Source organism: Zalophus californianus, chromosome 13, assembly GCF_009762305.2.
Source record: "Zalophus californianus isolate mZalCal1 chromosome 13, mZalCal1.pri.v2, whole genome shotgun sequence".
Classification (NCBI taxonomy): domain Eukaryota; kingdom Metazoa; phylum Chordata; class Mammalia; order Carnivora; family Otariidae; genus Zalophus; species Zalophus californianus.
In genome coordinates this window covers 84,155,639-84,178,366 of record NC_045607.1, presented here as the reverse complement: position 1 = coordinate 84,178,366, position 22,728 = coordinate 84,155,639, and the positions used below count along the sequence as shown (strand labels likewise).

General features: G+C 44.7%; 2 protein-coding genes and 1 long non-coding RNA gene across 6 annotated transcripts in view; 2 read left to right on the top strand and 1 right to left on the bottom strand.

Moving 5' to 3' along the window:
- The window catches only part of LOC118356190, an 87,835-nt gene extending 85,806 nt beyond the window's left edge, over positions 1-2,029 (top strand). The window contains exons 3-4 of the long non-coding RNA XR_004819519.1: positions 1,797-1,918; positions 1,998-2,029. This is a non-coding gene — a long non-coding RNA (uncharacterized LOC118356190). The remainder of the gene's footprint in view (positions 1-1,796; positions 1,919-1,997) is intronic.
- A 15,062-nt stretch (positions 2,030-17,091) lies between these two features.
- On the bottom strand, positions 17,092-21,452 carry LOC113934852 (translation initiation factor IF-2-like). The gene is made up of 4 exons (XM_027616412.2): positions 21,397-21,452; positions 20,082-21,228; positions 19,553-19,669; positions 17,092-18,177 (listed from the first exon to the last, which is right to left on the bottom strand). Exons 1-2 carry the CDS (start codon positions 21,450-21,452, stop codon positions 20,343-20,345), a joined length of 942 nt encoding a protein of 313 aa, XP_027472213.2. The 3' UTR covers positions 17,092-18,177; positions 19,553-19,669; positions 20,082-20,342.
- The window catches only part of PIP5K1B (phosphatidylinositol-4-phosphate 5-kinase type 1 beta), a 295,362-nt gene continuing 293,638 nt past the window's right edge, over positions 21,005-22,728 (top strand). For 2 of the 4 annotated variants that reach the window (XM_027615109.2, XM_027615110.2), the window contains exon 1: positions 21,005-21,154. The gene's annotated coding sequence lies outside the window, so the exon portion shown is untranslated. The remainder of the gene's footprint in view (positions 21,155-22,728) is intronic. The other 2 variants (XM_027615107.2, XM_027615114.2) reach the window with 1 other exon arrangement.

Below are 22,728 nucleotides of genomic sequence, written 5' to 3'. Positions count from 1 at the left end.
ATTTTCTTTCTTTTTAAGGCTGAGTCATATTCCACTGTATGTACACACATTTGTTTCTTCATTTACCCACTGATGGACCCTAAGGTTGCTTTCACTTTTCAGCACTGTGAACAATGGCATACAAATATCTCTGAGACCCTGCTTTCAATTCTATGGAAGATATGTCCAGAAGCAGGATTGCTGGATTCTATGGTAATTCTATTTTTTCACAGAGATATAGTGAGATACATTTGACATATAGCATCATGTAAGCTTAAGCTATAAAAAGTATTGATATGATACAGTATATATTGCAGAATGATTACTACATAGTGTTAGCTCACACCTGCCTCACATCACATAATACCATTTCTTTTTTGTGGTGAGAACATCGAAGATCTATTCTCTTAGCAGTTTTCAAGCATAAAATACAGTATTATTAACTATAATCAGTGTGCTGTCTATTGGATCCCCAGAACCTATTCATCCTATATCTGGAAGTTTCTACCCTTTAACCAACACCTTCCCATTCTCCCCGCCCATCAGCCCCCGACAACCACCACTCTAGTCTGCGTTTCTAGGAGTTCAGCTTCTCTAGATTCACATACAAGTGACACTACTTATTTGTCTTTCTTTGTCTGACTTATTTCACTTAGCATAAGGCCCATCCATGTTGTTGCAAAAGGCAGGATGTCCTTCTTTCTCCAGGCTAACATCCCATTGTGTGTGTGTGTGTGTGTGTGTGTGTGTGTGTGTGTGTGTGACGTCTTCTCTATCCATTCATCTCTCGACCTGCACTTAAGTTCTTGGCATATCTGGGCTCCTGTTCTTAGTGCCGCAATAATCATGGGAGGGCAGACGTCTCTTCCGGGTCCTGATTTCTTTTCCATTGGATAAATAGCCAGAATTGGAACAGCTAGATCATAGGGTAGTTCTGTTTTTAAGTTTTTGAGGAACCTCCATACTGTTTTCTACAGCGGCTGCACCAGTTTGCATTCCCACCAAGAGTGCACAAGGGTTTCAACTTCTCCGCATCCTTGTCAATGCTTTGTATTTACTGGCTTTTTTGATAGCAGCCATCCTAATGGCTGTGAGGTGGTATCTCATCATGATTTACCCTATTTGTGAGAGCTGGGGGCATCTGTGGTGAATTCAGAAGTTACTAGAGATCCCATTCTTTGGCTACATGTCCGGTAGACATCTAGTGTCTGGGCCAATCTCCAACACAGCCAGATACTCCGACTCTGGTGATCTGGATGGAGTTCCCACAAAATGTCCATTTGTCAGCTAGGACTGCGAGAATCCTAGATCGTACTTAACACCAAGCTTTACTGATGACTCAAAGGATACAAACAAGCAACAGGCACACACAGAATGTTCTTTTCCTGGAGGGCCCGAAAACCACCAGCTGCCAAAAGATGTCCCTTCTCCTGCATTAGGGACACATTTTGGTGTCTGATCAATAGATGAGTTTTAAACCATGAATGTGACTGCTCTCAAGGACAGCTGCATCTTTTTGGAGCCTCTTGGTTTTATAATTTATTGATTATACAGATAGGAAAAGCTTACCTGACTACTCCCTATTCCCCAGCCAGCCATGCCCCTGAATCCAAAATTTCCATGTTTATTTACAGTACTCAATCTAAAGAGAGCAGGTCATTCCTAGTGAAAATATTTTATACGTAGACCTGCCCCATATCTTTCTCCTCCTAGATATCATTGCTGGGATTTTGGGAGGTCTGGCTGAAGCATCCCCCAGCAGGGAAGGAGTGAGTGACAGGACTCTGTTAACGCTTTTTCTCCCACTTCATCCCCAGGACTCAGATACGACCTTGAGCGCTGACTTCCCTTGTAGTCACGTCCATGCATGCCCAGTGAACCTGCCCACAGATGCTGGCTCCAGAACGGACCCTTTCCCGGAAGCCTTCATCTCAGAAAGGTGAGATCACCCTGTCCTTAACACCGCTAGGCTTGTGCTTGCTACTCAGCATTTTAAAACTTAAACATCTTTTGCTTAGATATATCCATAAAAGTGTGAAATCTGCAAAGAAGAGCAAGGGACTGATTAACCCAAAGCAAGGTAAATGATTACTTCGAGGTGGGAGGGAGGGGAAATGATTAGGGAGGGATGGACAAGGGCTTCTCAAGTGCTGCTAAAGATCTACTTCTTATCCAGGATATCATGAACCTGGGCCTTTACTGGTTTTCAAACTGCACAATTTTTAAAAAAGATTTTATTTATGTACTAGAGAGAGGGCACAAGCAGGGGGAGTGGCAGGCAGAGGGAGAAGCAGGCTTCCCACTGAGCAGGGAGCCCAATGTGGGGCTTGATCCCAGGACCCCCGGGGATCATGACCTGAGCCGAAGGCAGATGCTCAACCGACTGAGCCACCCAGGGGCCCCTTCAAACTCTACAATTTTATACTCTTCTCGATGCATGATACATTTTACAATAAAAAAATAACTGAATAAATTATAATATGCTGGTGGTATTTCAGTAGTTGGAAGACATATCAGTGAATTAGTATTTTGACATGTATGTTCTGTGACATGTTCCCAAAAGTCACCATAGGATGTGGGGTAGTAAAGGGAAAAAGTCCTAAGCTAGGAAAAAGCAGAGGCCCTGGGATCCTGACATTCTGCCCTACCTACCACCATAGCTGTGCTTAGAAGACAGGTCTCTTACCCTCTCTGATCATCAGTTTGCTCATCTGTAAAATGGGATATTAATGGCGGGAAAGAAGGCTCGGCTCCTGCTTTCATGGAACTTAGTGATCGGGACAGAGAGGCAAGTACGTGAGGGCTCTGCAGGTGCTAGGATGGGAACCAGCAGCAGGGCACTGGAAGCACACAGAGACGGGATCTCTACAATTTGAAAATAAAATGGTGCCATATATTAAATATATGTTATATGAGTTTTAAGGGAAGTTTTATTTTATTTTTAAAACGATTTTATTTATTTATTTGACAGAGAGCACAAGTAGACAGAGAGGCAGGCAGAGGGGGAGAGAGAAGCAGACTCTCCGCTGAGCAGGGAGCCCAATGTGGGACCCTATCCCAGGACCCTGGGATCATGACCTGAGCCGAAGGCAGACGCTCAACTGACTGAGCCACTCAGGTGCCCTTAAGGAAAGTTTTATACATTAGGGTTTAAAGAGAGGGCTGTAGAAATTCTGTCTTGCAAAATATAAAGAATCACTCTTGCTTCCTACTTCCACACCTCCCACGTACAGTACTTTTCACATTGTTGTGCACATGTTCGTGTGTTTGCCTCTCCCATTAGATCATGGCCTCCTGAGGGCAGGGCTTTGTCTTACTCGTCCTGTATCAGAGACTCGTGGCCCATGCACTGCTATTTCCCAAGGACTGAGAATCATTTGTTAACCCTTTGCAGTGGCTGCTCCCTACCTCTGGCCCCTCTTTGCCTCTTTAGTCTCTTCTCATCCTGCTTGCTCAATACTCGCAGACACCCTGGTCCCTCTCTGGTCCCTCGGTCATGCCGAACTCATTTTTGCTCAGGGCCTTTGCACTTGCTGTTGACTCTTCCTGGAGTGCCCTTGTCTTGGTCTGTTCTTGTCACTCAGCTTACACAGCCACCTAACAGAGGTCTGCCACCACCACCGTATCTAAGAGCACCTTTTCTCTGTCTTCCCACCAGTCCTCTCTGCCCTATTATCTTGATTTATTTTCTCCAAAGTGTTTTCACTACCTGTAATTATATTATGTATTTACTTTTTATTTGCTGTCTCTCTCCTTCACTTGTGGAGGGATCTCTAGTTTTTGTCATTGTCAGTTCTGCCGTACCTCCATTGGCTATAAGCTACTGTCTAGCGTATCATAGGTACTCAATAAATTTTTTGAATAAGTAAATTATTGGACAGCTATTCTGTAAGTATTTCTATAACTGAGATGAATAACTGCTTCCTGAAGAATTTTGCAACGAACAAAACTGACTCAAGATTAGTATGCTAATGTAGTACCTGACACATAGCAGGCACTCAATAACTATTTGTCCAATGAACTAATATACAGAATATATAAGTAGCCCCTGCAAATCAATTTTAAAAACCCAAAACCAATATATAAATTGGCAAAGGAAGAACTTTAGAAGCAACGGGTTTAACAAGGTTGCAGGATTCAAGGTCAATATACAAAAATCGATTGTATTTCTATACACTAGCAATGAACAACTGGAAAGCAACTTTTTAAAAAATTACCACTTACAAATTACACCTCCCGAAAAAAAAATATTTAGGTATAAATCTAAAACTATATGTGCAGGATTGTATAATGCAAACTGGAAAACACTGACAAAAGAAGCACAGAGCTAAATAGATCGAAAGATACATACCATTTTCGTTGTTAAAATATCAGTTCTCCCTAAGTTGATCTACACATTCAACACAATTCTTATCAAAATCTCAGCAGGATGTTCTTATAGATACCAACAAACTGATTCTAAAAATGATGTGAGAAGGCAAAGGAATTGGAATAGTCAATATGATTCAGAAAAAGAAGATCAAATTTGAGGAGTCATGTCACCAGATTCAAGAAAAGAAGCCAATAATCAAGACAAGGTGGTATTGGCAAAAGGACAGACATTATAGATGAGTGAAACAGAACACAGAGCCCGGAAACTGACCCTTATGTTATATTTCAATTGATTTTTTAAAATATTTTATTTATTTATTTGAGAGACAGAGAGAGAGAGCATAAGCAGAGAGGAGAGGCAGAGGGAGAAGCAGGTCCCCTGCTGAGCAGGCAGCCAGATGCAGGGCTCCATCTCAGGACCCTGGAATCATGTCCGAGCCACCCAGGCACCCCTGATCAACTGATTTTTTACAAAGATGCCAAGGCAACAGAGCAAGATAGCCTTTTTTAATAAATAGTGCTTGAACTGGACACCCACAGGCAAACAAGTGAACTTTGACCCATATCTTACATTATATATGAAATTTAACTAAAAATACATCATAGATGTAACTATAAACCTAAAAACAAAACTTGTAGAAGATAGTATATGAAAAAAATCCTTGTGACTTTGGGTTCTGCAAAGATTTCTTAGCTATGCCACCAGAAAGATGACCCACAAAATAACAAACTGATGAATTTGAACGTCATCAAAATTAAAAACATCTGCTCTGCAAAAGACACTCCAGAGAATGAAAAGACAAGCTACAGACTGGCAGAAAACATTTGCAAATCATATATCCAACACAGGACTTATATCCATGATATATAAAGAGCTCGTAAAATTCAATAATAAGAGAATAAACCGATTTTTAAAAGAGCCAAAAGAGGGGCGCCTGGGTGGCTCAGTCAGTTAAGCATCTGCCTTCGGCTCAGGTCATGATCCCAGGGTCCTGGGATCGAGCCCCGCATCGGGCTCCCTGCTCGGCGGGAAGCCTGCTTCTCCCTCTCCACTTCCCCTGCTTGTGTTCCCTCTCTCACTGTGTCTCTCTCTGTCAAATAAATAAATAAAATCTTTAAAAAATAAATAAAATAGCCAAAAGATTCGAACAGATACTTTAATCAAAGAGGACGTATATATAGTGACAGAGAGTAACCACACATCCCATGGTGAGCATTTTGTAATGGATATAATTGTCAAATTGCTAATGATATACCTGAAATTAATATAACATTGTATGTCACCCATGTTTCAGGTAAATTTTTTTAAATTTGGAAAAAAATTAATTGCTATTAAAAAAAGGATATATGGATGGAAAATAGTCACATGCAAAGATGCTTCTCACCATTATTTGTTATGGAAATATCAATTAAAACTACAATGAAAGACAATTTTATATCCAACAGATTGTAAATATAAGTTTGAGAACTCCAAATGGTATGGAAGAAGGGGAGAATATTAGTAGGAGTTCGTGAATTAGAACAATTTCTTAAGCTTGCAGTTTGGCACAATTAGGTTAAAGATTCATTTACCCCAGGACCCATCAATTCTGCTCCTAGACAGATTGAGAAAAACACTTGAACTTGTGCATAAGAAAGGTGTCCAAGAATGTTAGGTACAGCATTGTGTAGTAATGGGGGAAAATGTAGAAAAATGTCCAACAGAAGAATATATAAATTGTGGTTTGCTTGTATAATGGCTTATCATATTGCAGGAGTTAGCAAACTGTAGCCCTTGGGTCAAATCCAGCCCAATGCCTGTATGTATAAATAAACCTTTATTGGAACCCAGCTACCCACATTCCTTAATGTATTGTCTATGGCTGCTTTCATACACAAGGGCATTGTCAAGTGGTTGCAGCAAAGACTATATGGCCCACAAAGCTGAAATTATTGACTGTCTGGCTTTTATACGAAAAGTTTGCTGATGTTTGCCATACAGCAATGCAAAGAGATGCATCAGAGGCACATATATTGTATAAGCCAGCGCTCACCCAGAGAAACAGAACCGGTGGGAACCAGTGGGAGCCAATGGGAGACATACAGTAAGAAGTTTATTGCAAGAAATTGGCTCACGTGACTGTGGACCTGGCTAGGCAAGTCTGAAATCCACAGGGCAGGTCAGCAGGAAGGGCAAACTGGAACTGCCACGCACAAACGCGAGCTGCTCCCCACAGATGGGATTTCTTCCTCTTCAGAGAAGCCTCAGGGGCACGTGGGTGGCTCAGTCAGTTAAGTATCCGACTCTTGATCTCAGCTAGGGTCGTGATCTCGGAGTGAGTTCAGGCTCCACATTGGGGCTCGGGGGTGGGGGGATGAAGAGAAGCCTCAGCTCTGCTCTTAATGCCTTTCCACTGATTAGATCAGATCTACACAAATTATCTAAGATAATTTCCTTTACTTAAAGACAACTGATTATGGATTTTAATCACATCTATAAAAGACCTGCCAAGCAACACCTAGGTTAGTGTTTCATTGACTAACTGGGGATTGTAGCCTAGCCAAGGAGACACATGAAACTAACCATCACATTTAGCAACAAAGATGAATCTTGTGAGTATAATGCTGAACAATGACCACCAAAAGTTGCAACATGATATGTGAGGTATAGGTAACGTTTACACAAAAGCTTAAAACAAGCAAAAAAGTAAACAAAGTTGATGGATAAACGGATGTATAAAATGATGTGGAGTGATGATAAACAGCTACTTTTGATCCTGATTCCCACTGCGGGGAAGGAAAGGAATGGAATTTGGGGTGGGTATATTGCATCTCTGATTTTTTTTTAGGCAAGAGACTCCAAAGCAAGTAAGGCATGTAAAAATCTTATAAAGTTTGACCCCGCTATTGCAATTGTTTATTGTATTATAGTTAGTACTTGTATGTATGTCTGCAATCTTTCATGATAATTGTTTTTTTTTTTAAATCATAATGATTGCCCTTCTTCAGACAAACCTAAAAAGCATGTTCACATTGGGTAGTCAAGTTGGAACTAGAACCACACTGGATAGGATCAGAGAGTAGAAGCTTCTTTTTTTCCCCTAAATGCCAAACATGCCTTTGGTGGCTGCTATGGGGACCTTTTTTTTTTTTTTTTTTTTTGCATGGATCAGTGTTTCAGGGAATGAGCCTCACCTCCCGGGAGCCAAGTCTGGAAAATCACAGTGTTCACCATGCTCTAGCCTGTGCCCAGCAGAGAGCACAGAGCAGGGTGTGAGTCATTCTTACGGGAGCCCTGACCTTGGCTGACCTCCCCATTGTCAAGGTCTGTAGCCAAACAGAACTCCTGACTTAAGGAGCTAGAGATAAAGAGGCAGGTGGCCGGTCACATGGCACGTGGCCGCTGATGGAATGAGACTTGCCAGACCCCAGGGGGCTTTCAGCAGTGCCTGTCAATGTGTTCACACACTGAGGCACACGGTGCTGAGGGTTCTTCTGAAGAAAGTCAGATGACTTTTGGTTTCATAAGTGGTTTTATACACAGACCCAGAGAATGCAACCTGCCACATGCCTTCAGATATGGATCAAGACATTTCATATGGTACATCCACATTAAATCTTTTTGCGGAAATTAACTCCTTTTTTATGATTAAAAAGAATTCATGTTTTTGCAAAAATTTAGAACATCTGAAAATCCAGAAAAAACAAACAAACCCAAAAGTCTCCCAAGAATATCCTGCTACTCCGTGTTATTGGTAGTCTTTTTTTTTTATTTGTCATATGTATGTATATTTTCCTACAGTTAAGTTATCCTTTTAATAATGATTATTGGGCACCTACTGCGTGCCAGGCTCTCTCTTCTGGGTGCCAGAGCTATATAAATGAACAAAACAATCAAGTTCCCTGCTTTTAAGGAGCGAAGAGTGAGGAGGGGTAAGGCGACCATAGACAAGTGGATGCCTTAATACAGAAGAGAAATTTAGATAATACGTGGTGTAATGAAAAAAAAAATCACACTTAACAACACTGAAGACTTATGTACTGTTGTAAGCCCTTTACCGCTTATGTATTATTACATAAGTAAAAATCAGTGCACATGCGTGTGCGCGTGCGCTTTAGAGGGAAAGTGGTTACCATAAATCTTTCAGTACAATGGTCAGGGAAGTTCTCTTGGAGATGACACAGAAGTCAAGGTGTCCCAGAACGCAAGTTTACAGCCTGGGGAAGATCCAGGTTAGGAGCTTTCCAGTAGAGGGAACAAGAAGTTTAAATTCGATGAGGATAAAATAGTTTAGCATGTTTGCGAAGCAGAAAGCGCAAGATAAGTATGGTTGGAATTTTGGGAAGCAAGGGGCAGAGTTGTCTGCAGGGACATCACCGATGTGTATCTTGTGATCAGACCATGGAGGGCTTTGAAGTCCACAGGAAAGGGTTTCACTTTTATTCCAAGATATCGGAAGCCTTTGGAAGATTTTAAGCAGCAGAGTGACAAGACTTGATATCTGTTGCTCTAAAGATCACACAGCACAGTGTTTGGAAGATGGATTTGAAGGAGGCAAGAGCCAAAGCGAGGAGACCCGTTCAAGGGTTCCTGTGGTAAGGCTACTGGTAGAACAGGCGGACAGGAGTGGAGAGAGTCAGGACTTTGTGAAGGTGGTGCTGTTTTTATAATTCTCTGTATGCCTTTATTTTGCCTAATTTTATAAAATAAAAAAAGGGGGGGACTTGAAATTTCTTCTAAAACAGAACTTCAAAACATATCAGCCACAAGTCAGGATACCACATTGGAGAACAAGCAGGGAAGCTTAAGAATGATACATCCCAGGAAGACGGCAGGGAGACCCCCCAGGACTGTCTTCCTTGGGTGCTCCAAGGAACTCTTGAGAACAGCAGAATCAGGCAAGTTTTTTCAGCTATTCTGTTCCCTCCCCATGCTACCCCCTACTTTCACAGTCTCATTTCTGTAGGAGTAAAGGACAGCATTTTTGTCAGCTGCTACTCCTGGACCAATGGAGACAGGTAACTGACACATCTCCTGTCCTGACTCGCCAACATCCTACAGACATAATCCGAAGGTTGGGAACCCTCTTTGCTAAAACTCTGCGCACCCTTAAGTCCATGGGAAGTTGAAGGCAGCTCCAAGTGGGGCTTTACCAGAGGCTGTAGAGCCTGCATTATTGGCTGCTACATAGAAGCCACTCGCCAGTATTTCTTCCTGCCCCTTCCTATAAACAGTCGCGATGCCAGATTTTTTTTTCAAGACTCCCTTGTAGCCAGATCGCCAGGCTCAGAGTATTGTCTTGGTCCTTACATTTGCTCTCTAATGACCATAGGATGGCTGCCTCTGTTTCCCGACCAGAGTTTGCTACAGTCTGGGTTTTGCTGATTGAATCCTCATGATGTGATTTAACACAGCCCTCTGTTCTGTGTATTTCCTATAAAGCTGTAAACCTCAATGCATGTACTCCTTACGACAACTAAATGAGGCAGGGCTATTAATGGTCCCACTTTATGGATGAATAAACTGAGGCACAGAAAGGTTCCATGCCAGAGGTCATAACGCCAGGTTTGAATCAAAGCAGAGGCTTTTAACCTCTATACTGCACACAAAGAAATATATCAGAAAGACACGAATGCAACTCCCTTTGGTTGAGCGTTCTGCAGGAGCTGCTAACTGGCTGGCTCATAAGCCTAGAAATCAATTAATTCAATTAGCAGCAGTTACTGAGCATCTGCTGGGCTAAGCTGTGGGATACCAAGGTGGACAAGATGATGCTCAAGATGATGAGAGCTGCCATGTTGGGAGCTTACTGTGTACCAAACCCCAGGCTAGGTGCTATGGATACCGTGGTGATCATCACAGTCGAAGTGAATTTCATGATGGAGCGTATTCTTGTGAAAGATAAACAGTACGTTAAGTGCCGTAATGGGGATTGTTCAGAGCTGTGCAGTCCAATCCAGGAGTCGCATGTGGCTATTTAATTACAATTAAATAAAATTTAAAATTTAGTTCCTCATTTGCACCAGCCACTTTTAAAACGCTTTAATTTTTAAGTGCATGTTATGTTTTCCTCTTTTTAAAAAAACCTGCTTGATTGAGATGAATTTATATGCCATTCAGTTCACCCATTTACAATGAACAGTTCACTGGTTTTCAGTATAATCACAGAGTTCTACATCCATCATTGCTATCAATTTTAGAACATTTTTATTCTCTTCGCCCCAAATCTAGCATCCATTCATAATTCCCCATTTCCCCACCAGGTCCACCTCTCTCCAGCCCCAGGCAACCACTAACCTATTTTCTGTCTCTATAGACTTGCCCATTCTGAACATTTCCTAAAAATGGAATCAAAACAACGTGGCCTTTTGTATCTGGCTTTTTTCAGTTAACATAATGTGCTCAAGGTTCATCATTGTAGTAGCACATAGTACTTCATTCCTTTGCACTGCTGAATCATAGTCCCTTACATGAATGTATCATGCTTTGTTTATCCATTCATCAGTTGATGGAGATCCATGAGTTGATGGAGATTTGGAGTGTTTTCACTTTTTCACATTGTGAATAATGCTCCTTTGAGCATTTGGGTACAAGTTTTCTGTGCATGTTCATTTCTCTTAGATATATACCTGACAGTGAAATTGCTGGGACATATGGTAACTCTGTGTTTAACCTTTTGAGGAACTGTCAGACTCTTTTCCAGAGCAGCTGAACTCTTTTATATTCCCACCAGCAAGGTATATGAGTTCCAGTTCCCCTATGTCCTTCTCAACACTAGTTACTTTTTTTTCTGATTCTAGCCATCCTGGTGGGTATAAAGGGGTAGCTCATTGTAGGTTTATTTTCCTAATGGCTAATAATGTTGAGTATCTTTTCATGTACTTGTTTGTATTTGTAGATCTGTATATCTTCTTTGAAAAAACAGTCTATGCATATCCTTTGCCTTTGTGCACATGTTATTTTAACCTAAAAGTATAGCGTAAAATGTTTTAAAGCATAGTGAGCAAATACTGAATATTGGGGAGGGTAGTCTCTGGGTCAAGAAAATGGAGCAATTCCTTTTTTGCTTTTCTAAATGTATAAAACATGTACAACGTTTTGTCGTGGTCAAATATTAATATTCTCCCCCAATTCTTTTATCTTTTTCTGATTTGAAAAAGTAGCCCAAGAGTTTTTAAGCATACACAATATTAACCTGAAGGCAACCACAGCTAACGTTTTTGCAGATTTCCCTCCAGGACATTTTTCTAGATTTTCTGTACTTTTAAGAAGTTGCAGCGTATGTGCATAGTCAAATTATGCCTTTTATTCAAACCATGATATCATAAATGAATCCCTGCTTATTAAATACACCTCTTTAACCATGTCTTCCAAAAGTCTCTAGAAAAAAATGCCACTGTATCTCTTGGTGTGCAGAATGGTCATGAGAGAGGACTTTTTTCTTACACTCACTACTTTAAAATTAAGGGGATATTATTAAGTCACACATGTACACACACTGTCCCCCAACCCCTGGAAACCACAAGCCCAGGGAACTTGGGGAGGACGTAGCCTGGTCAGTCTGACACTCTCTCCCTACTTCACATGGGAAAGGACAGAGAAGAGCCTTACGCAGTCCGAGGAAGCCGGGCAACTCTCCAAAATTTTCTAACTTACATCTCCATGGCGTGGCTTTGCTTTTTAATTTAAAGTGCTTGTAAATCCCCACAGTACTGTGAACGCCCCTATTTTTCCTCAAGGCATGTTTGTGCTAGAAAAATCTACATCCCTATTCCTCTCGCTGGCCCCATCCTCTTTCCTCCGAAATCACCTGTGCCATCAGGACAGGCTGACTGCAGTTAGAGCTACGTTTCTTTTCACCTTTTTTTCTTCTGCCCAAAGGCTCCTGAGCTTCCAGTTATAGCAGCTTCCAAAGCTGATTGCACAGATTCCATTTTCTCCCCTGATAATGGAATCAATAGCACTCTCCTCGTGGCAAGCGCTCCAGAAGACACTTCTACACTTGCTTCAAGTGTTCAATTCTCTGTAACAGTGCAGGATGTGGACTCTCTATGTTCCCATCTCTATCCACAGACACTGCCACGACAGCAAGGCCATCCAAAAAACACATACAGTAGGCTGCTTCCCATCTAAACATTCAGGGAAAACACCAAGATGCAAGCATGAAGAATAAATCTCAATGCTGGAGACTCTCCCTCCTAAGCTTCCGATCATAGCTGTGCAAGAATAAGCTTAAGATGAATGATTTGTCTCTAATTCAGTGCACTGGGGAGAGAATATAGTATTCTCCTCTTCTTCCCCAGCACGGTGCTTAATCAAATTTTTTCAGGCTTCTTGCGGGTAAGGGGGACCATGGGCCACGTTCTGGCCAGTGGCATGTGGGTGGGTGCGATGAGTATCACTGGCATCTTATGTCCTTTGCTCTCTCTTCTAGCATGGCAGGCATTTGGGAAGCCACTTGCTGAACATAGTGGTGCCACAAGATAGAAAGACCCAGGGTCCCTGACTGACTGCATGAAGCCAACCCTACCACCAAACCCTGTTGCACAGAGGCATGAAAGAGAAATGAACCTTTCTTGTATTAATCCACATTCATTGTATCTTACGGCAGTTTGCCTACCCTGATTAATAGATTTTCTTTTTCTATCCCCCCATTCTAGCAAAATGTTCCAGTTTGCTGGGACAGCTTGTGGACAGTGTCTTTAAGGAGATGTCAGAATAAGAGTTCCATTCTGCTAGCCAAGCTTTCAAACTCAAATATCACCAAGAGAAGAGGCTAGCCAGTAAGGTTCTGGCCCAATGGTTCCACGTCAGGGAAGTTGCTATACTTTTTTGAGAAATAAAAGCAATAATTCATGTTGTCTTCCTGGTGCATTCACACGGGAAGGTGTCACAGAGACCTTGAGGAATCTTAATGGGGGCTTCGCTGGTTGACTAAAGTCAACCCTCCCTTCTCTTCAACAAGTGTTTCTTGTGTGGTTAGCATCATGCACACCACCTCCCTTCAGAGAGCAAAGCTGAGAGATTCAAGAGTTGGCTCGGGAAGCTGACCCTCCACACGGGGTGGGAACTCTTGTGGCTCACTGTTGGTGCTCAAGCCCCTCCCACTATGGCTGCAGGCAGGGGTCGGCTCTGATGTCTTGGGTAGACAGCCACTGCCTGTATGTGGGAAGTTCAAGGGTCTGTGTTGTACTCATTACTTTTCCTTCTTTTTTTTTTTTGTCCTTTCCAGGAGACTCGATTATTTCTTGGTATTCTTTCTAGACCTGTCACACTTTTATGGTGACCTTTCTGGTGTCACGTGTGTTCACGATTTTTTTTTTAAGATTTAATTTATTTAAGACAGAACGAGAGAGAGAGAGAGAGAGAGAGAGAGCGAGAGACTGAGAGGGAGCATAAGCGGGGAGGAGAAGCGGAAGCTGGCTCCCTGCTAAACAGGGAGCCCAATGTGGGGCTTGATCCCAGGATCCCGGGATCATGACCTGAGCCAAAGGCAGATGTTTCACTGACTGAGCCACCCAGGCGCCCCTGTAATTGGTCTCTTTCAGGAGTTATTCATGTGTCTATATTTTTTTGCATGATTACAATCTCAATGCATATAATTTTATATTTTGGTATGAATTTGTTAGGGAAACCTTTTTTGGCTCCTTTTCATATTTCTTAGTTGAGTTACCTGGTGTTGTGGAGAACTTTGTTAGGGTCATACCTGTATGCCTGCTAACACTGGGCCTCCCCTTTTCATCACATTTCTCACTGAAGAATGCAAACATCAGCTAGTCTTGAGGAGAGCTAGGAGGATGCCAACCTCAGAGCAAAGAATAATGAGTTAAATTGGGTTTGCAGCTGGTAGAATGGCATGTTGTCAAACTAAAAAGAAAAAAAGTTACGGAAAAAGTATGAAGGCAATGGGAATGAGATACATGTGTACTTCCTACTAAGGGCTCTGAGTCCTGAATGTTCACCCTGCTCCAGGCCTTGGCACTGAATGTGCTGCAGATATGTAATGATCAGAGACTATTAGGCTTGCAAGTGACCCTTCTGAGCCTTCTGTCTCACACTCCCGTGATACAGACCAGGAACCTCAATCCAAGAGAGGATGGAGGCTTCACTGTTGCAAGGGCAGAGTTGCAATGAGAAAGCAGGGCTCAGGACTGCTAGTTCAATGTTCTTCTCAAGCCTGAGAGGAAGGAGGAACAGGAGTTGGTTGGGATTAAGGAAGCAAAGATCCAACAGGAAAAGAGAGCAAGAGCTAGAGGAAATAGAAGATGGTACCGGAGAAGAAGAAGAAGGAAGGGATTCGGGGGTGAGGTGTTCAAGCCTTCACTAACCTAAAGAGCAAACTTGAAATTAGGGTCACCAAGTCCTCCGAAATGAGCATCTCAAGTTGTACAGGGGAGTTAGCTAAGCATTTGGTCTCTTTGTGGGCTTAGAAATGATGTTTCTAGAAAGAGAAGGCAAGGTGATGTGAGATGATCCATCAGAAGCTGTGAAGGGATGCAGCCTTTACTTTCCTACTGTTTGATGTCCATGAAGGCCATGCAGGTCTTTCCTGTGAATTCTTGGGGTTTTATTTCCTAGTAGAAGAATTAATGGCAGATGAAATGCTCGACATACCCACAGCTGACCAGTGCTGCACAGACTCCCTTTTGCAACTCCTTTCTGGATCATTTTCCCTTGACATATCACTAAAGAAAAAGTTAAATATGCATTAGCAATCTAGAGAAACCCAAACTCCCTCATTTCATAGAAAGGTCCAGAAATGATCTGTAACTAGTCCAAAGTCCCACAGCTTAGAAGAATGTATCAAATGCGGTATAACAACCACCCTAAAACTTAGCAGGCAGGATAATCTCAACCAAAATGGCTGCTATCAGGCCCTTTTAATCCTGTACATCCATACTGCCCCTCAAATCAAAATGGAGAGGGTATTTCCCCTCCGCTTGAATCAGGTGGGTCCTGTGACTGCTTTAATCAATAGAATGAAGCAGAAGTAGCATTCTAGCAAGAGCAAAAATGAACTATTGGGACTTCATCAAGATAAAAAGCTTTTGCACAGCAAAGGAAACAGTCCACAAAACCAAAAGACAACCAACAGAATGGGAGAAGATATTTGCAAATGACATATCAGATAAAGGGCTAGTATCCAAAATCTATAAAGAACTTGTCAAACTCAACACCCAGAGAACAAAGAACCCAATCAAGAAATGGGCAGAAGACATGAACAGACATTTTTCCAAAGAAGACATCCAAATGGCCAACAGACACATGAAAAAGTGCTCAACATCGCTCGGCATCAGGGAAATCCAAATCAAAACCTCAATGAGATACCACCTCACACCAGTCAGAATGGCTAGAATTAACAAGTCAGGAAACGACCGATGTTGGCGGGGATGTGGAGAAAGGGGAACCCTCCTACACTGTTGGTGAGAATGCAAGCTGGTGCAGCCCCTCTGGAAAACAGTATGGAGGTTCCTCAGAAAGTTGAAAATAGAGCTACCCTATGACCCAGCAATTGCACAACTGGGTATTTACCCCAAAGATACAAATGTAGTGATCCAAAGGGGCATGTGCACCCCAATGTTTATAGCAGCAATGTCCACTATAGCCAAACTATGGAAAAAGCCTAGATGTCCATCAGCAGATGAATGGATAAAGAAGATGTGATATATATATATATATATATATATATATATATATAGAGAGAGAGAGAGAGAGAGAGAGAGAGAGAGAGAGAGAGAATGGAATATTATGCAGCCATCAAAAATGAAATCTTGCCATTTGCAACAACATGGATGGAACTAGAGAGTATTATGCTAAGCAAAATAAGTCAATCAGAGAAAGATAAGTATCATATGATCTCACTGATATGAGGAATTTGAGAAACAGGACAGAGGATCATAGGGGAAGGGAGGGAAAAATGAAACAAGACGAAACCAGAGAGGGACACAAACCATAAGAGACTCTTAGTCTCAGGAAACAAAGTGAGGGTTGCTGGAGTGGAGGGGGTGGGAGGGATGGGGTGGCTGGGTGATGGACATTGGGGAGGGTATGTGCTATGGTGAGCGCTGTGAATTGTGTAAGACTCACGAATCACAGACCTGTACCCCTGAAACAAATAATACATTATATGTTAATTTAAAAAAGTAGCATTCTAGAACTTCCAAGCTCAGTCCTCCGTCTGGGAAGGCAGCCACTGTGTCAGAAGTCTGAGCCCCCACCAGCTGAAAGGACCACATGTGGAGGCAGCTAGAAGTGCCTGATGTGTGAGGGAAGGCTTCTTGGACCTTCCAGTTCAGCCCAGCAGCCGGCAGCTAGCTGATTGCAGCGAAGGGAGTGACACTAGCCTATGCCCAGCTGACTCACAGAATCATGGCAAGAGTAAATGGTAGTTGGTGGTGGTGATTAGTTTTGGGGTGGTTTGTTATTAGGCAATGCAGGACTGAAGCAATGGCTTAAAACAGCCACCGTGCATTATTTCTCACGAATCTCTGAGTTGTGGGGGGGGTGGGGGTGGTTCTGTGGATATGGCAAGCCTGGCCAGTCTCATTTGGACTTCTTGTGCCTTTGCAGTCTCCTGAGGGCTTGCTGGTCAAGAATGGCCTCAGCTGTGGTGACTTACCTCTGTAGCACAAGGTCTTTCCTTTTTTTTTTTTTTAATATTTATTTATTAATATGAGAGAGAGAGAGATAATGGGAGGAGGGGCAGAGGGAGAGAGAAAGAATCTCAAGCAGACTCCCTTCTGAGCGTGGAACCCAACTCGGGGCTCGATCTCACAACCCAGAAATCACGACAGGAGCGGAAATCATTGAGTCAGATGCTTAACTGACTGAGCAACCCAGGCTTTCATCCTTCAGTGGGCTTGTGCTCCTTGGCAGAATTCCAAGAACAAAAAGCAAAAATGCACAAACTTAAAAAAAATAAATAAATTTCTTTAGCATAGTTTTAGATTCACAAAAGAATTGAGGGGAAGGTATGGAGATTTCCCATATCTTCCCTGCCCCCCACACATGCATAGCCTCCCCCACTTATCAACACCCTCCACCAGAGTGGTACCCTTGTTACAATTGGTGAATCTACTTTGACACATCATTATCAGCCAAACACCACAGTTGACATTAGGAATGTACGTTTTATGGTTTGGGACAGATGTTTAATGATAGCTATCTACCACTGAAGTATCACACAGAGTAGTTTCACTGCCTTAGAAATCCTCGGTGCTCTACCCATTCAAACCTCCCCACCCCCAACCCCTGGCGACCACTGATCTTTCTACTGTCTCCATAGGTTTGCCTCTCCCAGAGTGCTGTATAATTGGAATCAAACAATATGTAACCTTTACAGACCGGCTTCTTTCACTCAGCAATATGCATTTAAGTTTCCTCTAGGTCTTCTCATAGCTTGATAGCTCATTTCTTTTTCCCATCATATAACATTCCAGGGTCTGGACACCCCAGTTCATTTATCTGTTCACCTACTAAAGAACATGTTGGTTACTTCCAAGGTTTGTCCAAATTATGAATAAAGCTGCTAAAAACTGTGTACAGGTTTTTGTATGGAATTAAGTTTTCAGCTCTTTTTGGCAAATATCAAGGAACATCATTGCCAGATCATATGGAGAGAGTCATGTTTCCTTTTGTAAGAAACTGTCAATTGTCTTTCAAAATAGCTCTACTGTTTTGCATTCCCACTAGCAATGAATGAGAGTTCTTGTTGCTCCACATCCTCGCCAGTATTTGGTATTGTCAGCGTTCTGGATTTTGGAAATTCTAATAGGTATGTTGCACAAACGTTTTTCAAGCCTTCATTTACATCAAGTCTACTGACGTTCCAATGGCCAAAGGTAAGCCTAGGGTGGGAGGGGATGACAAAATTAGAGACAAAGGACTTAGATAAAGGGAAGTCATTAATTGGGGCCATTAATGCTATCAAATCTACTATAAGGAATCTACATGTCTTTCTCACAGGGGAGTGTAAATAGCATTTTTTAAGAAAATGGACTAAAATCTAGAATCAGAAGTCATATTTGAAATTAAGTAAAACGATTTCTAATTTCTATTTATTTTTCATTTTAATTTAAATTTTAACCTACAGTGCAATATTGGTTTCAGGAGCAGAATTCAGTGATTCATCACTGATATATAAGAGCTGCACTTTCTAATTTTTAAATGTTTTCAAACTTTCTGGCCAAGTCACTATTGCTAGTAATATTGATCTTGTTTTATTTCCATTAGAGGGTGACTTTCCCAAATTCCTGATGTACGTGTAGAGAGAGAACCGGGAAGAAAGAACAGGTCTTATGGTATAACAACTATGTGGTCAGCCTGTTCCAGGAATTAATTCACAGTAATGAGCATCTTGAGGCTCTTGGTAGAGTTCCTGAGAATCCTGTTTGAGTTAGCTCTCTAAAACGCCAGTGGGCAGTCTGCTTTGTGATTTGTCTCTGGAAACCTAAGGCTGTTGGCCCTATGCTTTACAGAAGGGAGTCAGTCAGTCTCTTAATGGGAAAGGAGGGCTGTGCGTACACGTGTGTGCATGCCTCTGTACGTAATGTGTGTGACCCCCCAATCCACTGTGATTTAAGTTTGGTTTTACCTGTTTTCGCCTCCCCTGCATTCCCAGGAAATACTGAAAACTGGCTTTGCATTTACACTTACCACTCTGGGAAGCAGATCTGTTTTCCACTCGCTGGATTTCAGATCGGCCAGAGGGGTGAGGAGCAGGGAGGGGGAGACTATCATTCCCAGATCCCAACCAGCCTGCTATTTACAGCGGTGTGGTGCTGCCCCCTACGCAGTGATTCACTCAAGGCAGATGAAGGGTTCTTGGATCTTTTCTTTCTCTGCCACCCCCTCTATCCACCCCAAATTGAACTTTGTTAATCCCGTTTCTTTTATTGTTCAGGAACTGGGAGTCAAGGAACCTGTGTTCTGGCTCTTGGGCCACTTAATGTCTTTGGATCTTAGTTTTCTCTTCGGTAGAGGGAACAAGCTGAACTAGATGTGTGTTCCTGCTCTGAGCTTTGGAAGAATCTAGAATGCCAAGACAAAACCAGAACCAAGTCACAGGGTCCTAAACACGTGATGCCTGAAAACTCCCAGTAATGGCCAGATACATCTAGAAGAAGTAGGTTGGAAAAACAGTCCAAGAAATAACAGATATTTGCATTACCAAGGGATTATTGCACTCTGATCGGAGCTGTTATTAAACCATAACAAACTTACCCAAGGGGGGGGAGGTACAAAAAGATTTCAAAACCAAAAAGAGGCGTTCATTTGCTGAGAACTTAGGGAGTATCCTTTCAATGAGAAATTCACTGTGACTCGCCAGGCCAGGGATATCTGTGGATAAGGACCATGAAGTGCTGTTCTTCCGCCCGCAGAATATATCCCACGTTTTACATCAGTGCGTTTGTTTGTTTGTTTGTTTGTTTGTTTTTAAAACAAGGACAAGGAAGGAAACGATGAAGGTGAGAAATACCACTTGCTTCCATTCATCTGGGAGAGATCCGGTAGGTACCTTTTCAGTAAATTTGGCGATAGCTTGCAAGACAGCATTTTCCCAAGAGTCCTCAGGTCTACCCCCTACTCTGTCCTCTCCCCCAACATCACAGGAGATTGCAAGGGTCCCCGCACCCATTCAGCGCCATCCAGAAGATTTAGTCCCCTCTCCCATCCCAGCCCATGCGCTCTGGACCTCTTGACGTCCCTCGGGCCTCCTCTCTCCCGTGACCCCTTCGCCAACCTACCCTACCTGTTGGGTAGGTCTGACTTCCTGGGAACTCCTGCTGTCATCAGAAGGGGGCACGCCGTCGCCTCGGAATGCTAGCTGTCCCTTCCTAGTGGAGGGGGCACCTGTGCTTAAATGCGGGCTTCGCGGCCAGCAGAGTCCAGTGGGCAGGCGACCAGGCGCTGCAGAGTTCAGTGGCCTGAGGAAGGGAGGATGATGTCCTATCCCAAACACGGCTTTCTCTAGCGGGGCTGCAAGACTTCAGAACCACCGGGACGCCCTCGGCTAACCCTGGCGTCTAGGAGAAACCGGCCGAACCTCGGGGCCCGGCCCAGCCCGGCTCTCCGCGTCCCCATGCACCGACTCCGGCGCCCAGTCCGACTGCGGCGGAGGTTCCCGCCGCCGCGGCTGGTGCTGCAAACCAGTCTGCCTTCCCTGCAGGGCGAGCGGGGATGGAGCAAGTGGGTGGAGAGAAAAGGGGAAGAGCCTGGGCGGCCGGCGGGCGGGGCCTGCAGCCTCCCCGAGCCGCGGCAGCCGGCGCGCAGACTGCTCTCTCCGCGCCTCGCTCCGACTCAGGCGCGCACGGCGCCGGGACCCGCGCCCGAGCCCGAGCCCGAGCCCGCGCCCGCGCCCGAGCCCGAGCCCGGGGGCGCCGCTGCTCCTCCGCCCCCGGCCCCCGCTCCCCGCCGAGTGCGCTGCGCGGAGGCCGCGCAGGGCAGCGGAGCGCTCCGGCTGCTGGGGCTTTTCGGCTGCCGCTCGCTGCTCCGTCTGGCCGGAGGACTGGCGGGGAAGGAAGGGGAAAGCGGCGACACACACACTCGCCGCGGCGCGCGCGCACTGCACACTCGCAGCCGCGCGCCCCCGCCGAGGCGCGTCCCGGGCGAGTTTGGCCCCGCGGCCCCGGCCCCGCACCTGCCGGCTCCGCACGCCGCGCCCCGCCCCCGCCCCCGCCCCGCCGACCGTCGGGCCCCTTCCGCCCCTCGCCGGCACAGATCTCCCGGCGCCGGGCGGGGGGGAAGCAACTACATCCAGATAACTTGCGGACTGTGGCGCAACTGGTCTCGACAGCAGAGGCGCCCGAATGCTGCCCGGGTGAGGTAAGTTTCCTGCGCGTCCCCGGCCCCTCCTCCCTAGACCCTCCTCCAGGGCTGGGGTTCGGGGGCTCGGCGTCCTGAGGAACCCTGGCGGTCTCTACGCTCGCACTTTGTCCGCCTTGTGCTGGGGGTAGGGTGGAGGGTTGCGTGTGGCCACCGAAGTGGGACCTTCATTCCGCTGGGGCCACGGCGGCGCGCTCCCCGCGAGCACCCACCCGCTCGCTCACCACCCCGATCCCCCCCACCTTGGCCGCAGTGACCCTCGGGGACCTCTCTGGGTTCGCTGAAGCGGGAGCTCCATCCCCTTTTCAGGGCAACCAGCTGAGTTTGGCAGCAGCAGGAGAGCTCTCCCACCACCCTCCCCGGGCAATAAACAGAGGCGAACTTGTCAGGCGCCCCTGGGATCTCAAGAGGGGCTTGCGAGTCGGTGTTCTGGTCATTTCTGGCGCCGAAGCCGGATTGCACAGGTGCGGTACGGTTCCAGCCTCAATGCAGCAGCTGACTTCTGCGTTTCCCTCCGTTCTCTCCCCCAACCCCGTCAACGTGACGCTTCAACAGCTGGGGGGGGGGGGGGGCGGTGGGAGTGTGGGGGCCAGGAGAGGGAGAATGCCAGGGTTGATTCGTCAGGCCGGAGCCAAGAGTCGCCAAAACAGAAGACAACAAACGTCTGCTTATCTCTCATCTATGCAGATGAGCCTGTTGTATTTCTTATCCCCCACTTGTCTCTGGTGCCCAGCGTGGTTGGGTAGAAACCTGTTCCAGAGAAGTTGTTTGGATAGGCTGATGAATTCTTTCATCTGATCTACTGAAATCAGGGTTCTTAACAAGGAAATGCTAGTTACTCTGATGCTTTTTGAAGGCAGAGTGTTGCAGACCCCAAGCGGCACCCCCCAATTTTGCAGGACCTTTTCAGCCTCCCAGGGGCCCTCGCTCTAAGGCCAGTGACCCTTGAGAGACTGGTTGGGCCTCACAGTGAGTCTCCTGCAAAGAAAAAAAAAAAAAAAGGTCTCCCCATCTGCACTACTGAGAATGGATTTCGGGAACCTCTCTTGCCCCTCTGGTGACAAGCATCCACCCAGACTTCTCTCTTCTGTGGAAAGGCTAAAGTGTTCTGCAGTTGTTGGAGAAAAGCCCGAGGGTTGGTTTCATTACTCCTCTAATGTGATGAAGTAAAATAGTGCTCATGGAAGCTTTAGTCAGAGCATTTCCAGCTGAGAGGAGGCCCTGGGAAAGAAATCTTTCTCAGCCAAGTCCATGCCAGTGGCACGTTGAGTAAGCATCATGCATGGTCTCTGTGCATTCCTGGTACGGTAATGGGAGCTGAGACTCGGAGCACCCAGGAGAAAGCTGTGAAATCTGAGACTCACGAATAATGACATCTTAGTTGAGAAAGAAAACTGCTCAGAACTGAATGATTAAACCACATACATTTCTGTCCAAATTAAGGAGACTAGAGGGATCTCATAATAATACTTTGCACTTGAATCAGTGCCTTGTTATTTGTGAATGCTTTTCAGTGCTCTCAAGTTCTGGCCATTTCCAAGGGAGGCAGGGCAAAGATTATTAACCACATACTC

Excerpts from the sequence above, each read along its gene's own strand:
- LOC113934852 (XM_027616412.2), bottom strand. The coding sequence starts at position 21,452 with ATGGAGCTCCCGCTTCAGCGAACCCAGAGAGGTCCCCGAGGGTCACTG. Across the intron at positions 21,229-21,396 it reads CGAGGGTCACTGCGGCCAAG|GACGCCGAGCCCCCGAACCC; the intron begins GTGGGGGGGATC and ends AGGGTTCCTCAG.